The sequence below is a fragment of the Malania oleifera genome, chromosome 3, assembly GCF_029873635.1.
Source record: "Malania oleifera isolate guangnan ecotype guangnan chromosome 3, ASM2987363v1, whole genome shotgun sequence".
NCBI lineage: Eukaryota > Viridiplantae > Streptophyta > Magnoliopsida > Santalales > Ximeniaceae > Malania > Malania oleifera.
Genome location: NC_080419.1, coordinates 54,992,940 through 55,000,886, shown reverse-complemented (window position 1 = coordinate 55,000,886; position 7,947 = coordinate 54,992,940). Strand labels below are relative to the sequence as shown.

General features: G+C 33.4%; 1 protein-coding gene across 1 annotated transcript; it reads right to left on the bottom strand.

The window, feature by feature from the left end:
* Positions 1 to 6,661: 6,661 nt before the first annotated feature.
* Positions 6,662 to 7,382, bottom strand: LOC131150249 (protein RALF-like 32). Its single transcript, XM_058100855.1, has one exon. The coding sequence runs from the start codon at positions 7,334 to 7,336 to the stop codon at positions 7,001 to 7,003; it is 336 nt and encodes a 111-aa protein (XP_057956838.1). The 5' UTR covers positions 7,337 to 7,382; the 3' UTR covers positions 6,662 to 7,000.
* Positions 7,383 to 7,947: the final 565 nt, after the last annotated feature.

The following is a 7,947-nucleotide window of genomic DNA, read 5'->3' as shown; positions in this document are numbered from 1 at the left end:
ATACACCAAACATTTAAGCTAATAGTCGTCAAGTTAGAATACTTATTTAATTTATTACTAGTCCATTAGTATTTAAGTTATACTTAAATCTAAGGAAGTTAATTGTCAATATCATTATGTAGGGTTTGGGAATACGGTTATGCGAGGTGAAGGTACTAGTACTCTTTATAAATATGTTCAATGAACAAAACTTGATTAGTCAGAAATTACATTTGAAATCAGCCGTTGAAGGTTTAGAATTTTTAATTTTATTCAATTATTTGACTTTTAAATGTAAGTTTTGTAAAAGATAAAAATTATCCTCATCAAAAGTTTCAAAGGATTGCATGAGCACAATCCCCAAAGATCATCAAGAGGATTGTTGATTATTGTGTTTTCTTAATTTTTAGTGTTCTATAAATTTGATCTTCAACTATTAAGAGACTTTATATAAAACAGGAAGACTTATCTCACCACCTATATTTTCAAAGGCATACAATGACGTAACTCCAAAGTTTCTAGAAGGTTTATCATGGATGTCGCTTAATAAAGACATGCAACTAATCCCGTTGACTTACCATACATACAAATAATGCTAAGCGAATATAAAATGCATGCATAAAATAAAAAAGTCTAATAGATCGTTATCAAGTGAATTTTGAATTCGAAATGATTCTACTAGTCCTTTGCTGTCTTTTGAGTTACCACATTCTCGTAGTATTAAATTCCTCCTCATAATACGAGTATATGTACAAATAGGAAAATATGCAAGCATGCATGAAACCCACAACAAAACACCTTATGAAAGCAAGCACATCATGAAACTACACAAACATGTAGACAATGCAAGACCTAAGCAGATGAACCCACATGCAATGCCCAGATTTGATTGTACTTGTTATTGGGTTTTTTCCTAGTTTTGTACTTGTTAAGCCTTTATTTTTGGGTATGCCTAGGTTTGATTGTACTTACTTCTAGGTTTTTCCTAGTTTTGATTGGAAGCTGTGGCCTACTTGCTCGGTGTATGTTCGGAGTTTTCCATAGATATTCATTTTACTGATAAAAAAAAAAAAGGTGATCAGTGGACAATACATGAAAGCATGCACACGAAATCATAAAGACAAGTGAACAAAACATGCATATCTTAACACACAAGCATGAAATTACAAGCAAACAAAGCTCAAAATATGTGAAAAGGAGTTAAGAGGGCTTAGAAGTTTCTTAGAATTTCATATGATTTTATTGCATTTTTTGGTATTTTTTTTTTTTTACAGAAAACTTAAGCATTTTGTATGATTTAATTTTTGGCATTTTTATATGATTTCTTAGAATTTCATATGATTTTATTGCATTTTTGGTATTTTTTTTACAAAAAATTTAAGCATTTTGTATGATTTATTTGGATTTTTTTTTTATGATTTTCTATTTTCTTTGTGGTTGTTTTTTAATTTTCAAATTTAGGATTTTTATTGAATTTATCTTGTTTTTTTTTCTTTGAATTTTAATGATTTCTAAATGCTTTTTTTATATTATATATATTTTTATTTTATTTTTTCAATTTTTATATTTTAAGATTGGACTTTTTGATTTTCTATTTTTTCTTGAATTTTCCTACAATTTTGTTCATTTTTGGTATTATTATTATTATTATTATTATTATTATTATTATTATTATTATTATTATTATTATTATCATTTTAAAGGATTTTCATTCTTATTGCATTTTGTTTGCTTTTTTTTTTTTTTACTATTTATCATTTTTTACAAAAAAATATATAATTTTCCATTTTTTTTTTAAATTTCAATATTTTTCTAGTGTTTTGAATTTAAATCATTTTATTGATTTTTAGGTTTAAAATGCATTTAAAAATATTTTTATTTTATTTGTAGGTACTAATTACGTGGCAAATTGTTAAAACTAATTAATTTTAAATTTTTTTTAGAAATATGACCAAAAGCCTCCTATTTTATGTTTCAATGTATTTGCTAAGTTTTAGTGTGTTTTTGTGTTAATGATGTAAATGAATGTTCTATGTACAAAGCGAAAGAAAATAATTGGTGAATACCTTATTAGAAATCAAGGTAAGCGCCTGAGATACCAAGATTCGCCCGCTATATGATGTCTGGACGAAATGGCATGTGTAACGATCTGCCTAATTTACCCTATATATATATTCCATAATAACATTTAATATAATAAGCATGATAGTTATGGTGCAACCCCAAGAGGGGGGGGGGGGAATTGGGTATTTAAAAAATTTGTTGCCTAGGTCACCAGATTTAAACAACAATATAAGTTAGCCTAGGGTCAGTCTATGCAACCATCAAGCAAACATACACGTGCAGTAAATGTAAATTGCGGAAATGTAAAGAATACGCACGATATGTTATCGAGGTTCGGCCAACAGTGCCTATGTCCCCGCCTTGGCCACACCGGTACAAGGATTACCACAGTAATGCTCACTTAAACGGGTAGAGCGGCACCTATACAAGCCAGGTCAATTTAAGGGGCTGACCTCGACTGACACGCCTTAACAGGATGACGCACCTAACTATCCTAACCGGGTCTAAGCCAATCCGGGACTATTCCACAGGGCTAATCTCCCTTTTTAGGCCCGTGCCTAAAATACAATCAATGTGTATAAATTGTTTGTACACGTAAATGCGCTTCAACACAAGCAAATGTGTGCACCAATATAGCTCAGTCAATAATGCAAACACGAATGATATGTAAATATGCTCAGTGCTCTAATGTGTGCTAAAAACTCAATCACGTATATATTTTAAGTCCAGATTTAGAGTGTATATCTAAGCAATATTTGAAACGCACTGTGTGAATAACACAAATCAGATTAGGGTTTCAAAACAATGCTTAGCAAGTTCAAACAAACAAACTCAATAATGTATTTTAATATTCAAAGCACACTAGAGTTGTTTGAAGTACTAGCTTTTGTAAAAGATTTTTGCACATAAAAACTGGGTTTAGGTAACTTGCAACAATAATGCAAGAACCAAAACCTCAAAGTCTTCCCACACAAGATTTATCAAATGAAATCCGTGGAAGAACTTTAAAGCTAAACTCTCAAAGAAAATCAATCAAGCAAATAATCCAAGTGAGAGTTCTAGCAAAGTAGGTTGAGCACAATAGCCTTGAAATACTCACAATGCTTAGAGAAATCACGAATGAGAAATATGTGAGTGCTTGAAAGAATATTTGGCTAATATAGGGTTTTTAGGGTTTTGAGAGTTGAGAGAATTTTGCCTTAATCAAAATGCTAATCACTTTTCTAATTAAGACAAATGAATGAGTATATATAGGCAAGGAAGATCTTTTGACCGTTGGGGACACAAAGGGTATTATTAGAATTGTCTAAAAGACCATTAAGAAAACTAACCCAGTTTACCCCATTTAAAAATCAGTAAAAATTATTTTAACCCGCAAGGTTCGGGTGCCCGGCCTAAGGTTCGGCTTCCCGAACAGACACAGTCAAGAAATCAATTTTAAGAAGTTTGGGTGCCCAAGTTAAGGTTCAGTTGGCTGAAACAAAGTCAGTAGCCAAATGTCCGAGGTTCGGGTGCCCGAAGCATAGTTCGGTTAATCGAACCAGGTAGTTCAGTTGTCCGAGCCTTTATTTGAACGTAAACAGACGGTCGTCCGAGTAGCTGAAAAGTGCTTTGAAAAGCATTCAGGTGCCCGAGGAAGATATGTTCAAAAGAGGCTCGGTCAACTGAAGTTAAGTCTATATGTTGACTTTGTTCGGTCGCCCGAGCCACTTTACACGACATAGGTTCGGTCGCCCGAACCCATTTAGCCTATTCAATTTAAGTCCATGTTTTAGCCAGTTGTGATTCCCCTGATATGAAGATGGTAATGGGGACCTTTGTGCATTTTTTTAGTGACCTAGGGTCTATGTAAGCCTCTAAAGACCAACTATGGTCGTTTTGAGCATATGTACCTACCATGCAAGATGCAAATTATTACAAGTTATACACGCACACAGTCCATAATAAATTACATCCCAGAATGAAAAAATAATCAAATGAATACAAAATACAATACATATATCTTCATTATTTGGCATGAACACTTCACGCCATCATGATATAACTTTCAGTCCTAAGTGCGCATAAGGTGAACCTGCATGTAATTCTCAGTACAAACATCAGTCCAAGAGTATTTGTCATAATCAAAACTGGGCGTGACCAATAAAGTCAACAAAGCCTAATATCCTGTTCAACTTAAAAACATAATCAACTTGGATGCATGGGTACCAGGGATATACCAGAAATACAACTCTGATACCTAAGTAGTAGGAAACGAAATCACATACATATCATCCAATCAATCACAATACCAGAGTTTTACGATAACTAATATGTATACATACAATCATCCACCAAAAAGACCAAAAGTAGCCTAGAGTCACTTCCCAAAAATACATCCAACCCTCGCTCTACCATTCACCCTTCTAACAGGGTAGCTAGTTCGGACTTTACTGTCGTGGAGCTCTATCTGCTTCTCTATTTGGATTCCCTGGAATGTTTATATATAGTTGGGCTGAGACACTTCTCAGTAAGGGGAATAAACTAATATCAGTGTGTGATAATATGAGTGTTTTCGTGTTATACATAATATGAGTACATACATCATAACTAGTAAAAATTGCTAATATTATATTTGAATGAAACATGATTCTTCATAATATAATATAACGTACTAAATTACTAACATGAAAATCATCTTATATAACTGTACAATACTGAAATACACTCAGGATAGATAGCTAGCTAATGTCATGTCTTACCCCCACATGACTAGGTTGTGTAGCCCAAAGGCGGGACCTACCAATGGCTGGCCGACCATGCTAGATCAAACATAAGTCTGTAAGTACGATGGGCTCGCCCCTACCTGGTCCCGGGACTGCTAGGGAGACTAATCCACTCTACATTGATGCCACATCGACTGCCATCTCCCACACTAGTGGTCGTGTGGTAGCACTATCATAATTCTGAACATATAGCTACGGTATCGTGCTCCTGAAACTAAACTAAACCATATTATCTGGGCTCTGATATCATATAATAAGTTTCTTATACTGAACATAGTTGTTTTGTATTTCATAATAATATCTAACATGATAAAATTTCATGCATTTTGTTTTATCATACATGATTATGACATTTGCGCCAACATGAATCTCGACATCTGCGCTGGCATAACATAACATGAATTACGGCATCTGCGCCGGCATAACATAACATGAATCATGACATCTGCGCCGACATACCACAATATACACTAGTTGAAAAAATTTGTCATGTTAATGCCATATGCAATTATGTAACCATGCCAATTTGTAGATTAAAAATCATTGCAATTAGATTGATAGTTTTCTTTTCAGTCATATTTACACTAACAATCTCTTTCCTTTATTTTTCATTAATCTGCTTCACGTTGAAGATGTATAATCTTAGCACAATGATAAAGAATTATAACTTTATTTTTACGATTATAATTCTTATAAATATAATTCACTAGAGAATGAGGCAAAGTACAATGTTTCATATCACAAATACTACTTTCTTTTTCAATTAATAAATTATTTATGAACTTAACGTAAGGCCAAAGCCTTATGGGTATACAAAAGTTCCTACAAGAAACCATTAAACTTAGATGGAAGCTTGGAAAGAATATCAACTTTCAAGTCTTTACGTTTTGATTCTAAAATTTACAATTCATGCGCTTGATCAGACATTTTTAATCATAATAAATTCAAAGTATTTCATGGTTAGAATTTTGTGCACCTGTATTTATATTCGAATTTGAATTCCAATGAAATGTAGGTTTCTCTTTTGACATGATTGAAGTAAACAGGTAGCAGAGATGATAAGATAGAATAATGTTAAGAGAGTGATGTTTGCACAATAGTTCATTTTCTTTGTGTTTCTTACAAAAATCTTCACTAATTAGAGTCAATTGGTTTCAACTTGCAAAATCATAGGATATTAGAATCAAGGATGTAGGAAATCTTCAAAGCACTAAATAGTTTGTCTTCATATCCTTGCAATTGTTAAATTTCATTCCATCAAAATAATCTCTATAATCTTAGAAAGAGGCAATTCAAAATTTTAAAGACAATTTTTTGAGTTTGGCTTTGTTTGTAAAAAATCGTTGTAACCTTGTTGAGCAAGATTCTATGAGTAAAAATTTGAAAAATTTTATGTCTTGGAAGTGTATGATTCAATGTTTTTAAGGTGATTTTTTTTCCTCCATTCAAATTAGTTTGTTATAGGAATATATTGTAAGTCAACTTTACGCATGACAAAAATTACGAGACGTCTACGAGCAAAATAGAAAAAAAATTAATGAAAGTTTCTTTTTGTAATTTTTATGTAAACATTGTTTTTGACTCATAAAGAAAAAAGAGAGCAAAATAATTTTTCCATTGATTTAGCTAATCCCTTATTTAGATGAAGAATTATTCATAACACCTTTTCAAAAAGAAATATAAAATGATTGAATTTAAACTTACTTATGTCAGTTAATTATATTTTTAGAAAACTAATTATTGCATGTTGTATTCATGTATTTGGCCTCTCCACGTCTCCATTATATTACAATATATTATATATATATATATATATATATATATATATACAATTATATGCAGTATCCATGTAAAAAAACTTTAAAATATATTCATACAACAAGATAATGAACACGCACTTATTTAAAATATTATCTCATGCTGCAACCCTCAGAGGAGAGCACACAATGCACTTCGGGACTTCCCTACAATTGAAGGGCGTGGAAAAATCTCGCTTATGGAGAGAGATCGAGGACATAGATACACAGGGAAGGATGATTAGTTCAGAATTCATCTTTTGTTATTTAGAGGGGATTTCAATTCGCGCAAAGGGTGAGGAAAAAATCTCGCACAGAAACAGGAGGACATAAAATAGGGAAGGATGCGAGAGAGAGAGAGAGAGGGAGAGGGAGAAGGAAGGGAAGGATGTTGATTCAGGAATCATCTCTGCAACGATAATATTTGTAGCAACCTCTGCTATGAGGGTTAGAGGGGGGAGGGAGACAACTTCTACTGTAAGCTTCACCGCCACCCCCTTTGCACACGGGCTGGTCCCTCTTCAGAGCTCCTGCTGAAATATATCTTGTCTTCTGTTCCTCCACAAACTTTTGGCTTATTCCCGACTCCATCAGAGCCTCACCCCCTGCGTCGCATTCTGCTATGGAACCGTTGCACGCTGCATCCGCCGCTCCGCTTGTTTCCCGCCAAGCCGTCAGCAGGATTAGAACGAAGAAGAAGCAGTGATATAATTGGAGAGACCTTGTTTCCATTGATGTTCGATTTTGCTCGTTTTCTTTTGTGGATCTCTGGTTTGAACTTCTTTTGTAGGGCTCCTCATCCCTTTCTATCATTCTTCAGAGTTGGTGGCTGCTAGTGGAAACCGCATTACCAAAAAGCTGATAGGACCCCACTCCACTCCCTGCACCACGCCTGCCATGGGCTGGATTCTATTTATATTATTACCATATTTGATTACAAATGAATAGACAGACTTCTAATTTAAAAATCAATGATTCTTTAGATTGCTTTCGAATGGGACTTTACTCTACGAACCTCTCTCTCTCTCTCTCTCTCTCTCTCTCTCTCTCTCTCTCTCTCTCTCTCTCTCTCTCTGTTTTTTATTTTAGTGAAGTCTTCGCCAATAAAAGAAAGACAACAAAAGTTGATGAATCTCACTGAACCCCACTACTTGTCTGTAAAATCCATTGATTATGCTGCTCTTCATATTTAATCAAATTAATTCGATTTGGTAGGGAAACGACTGAAAAAGATAATATTTTTTGAAAATTTTTTATGAAGACATTTTTATTGAATGTAATCCGATCAGATGAATAGATTTTTCTTTGTTTGTTTGGTTTGACTTGCTTTTCCTGTACTAAAC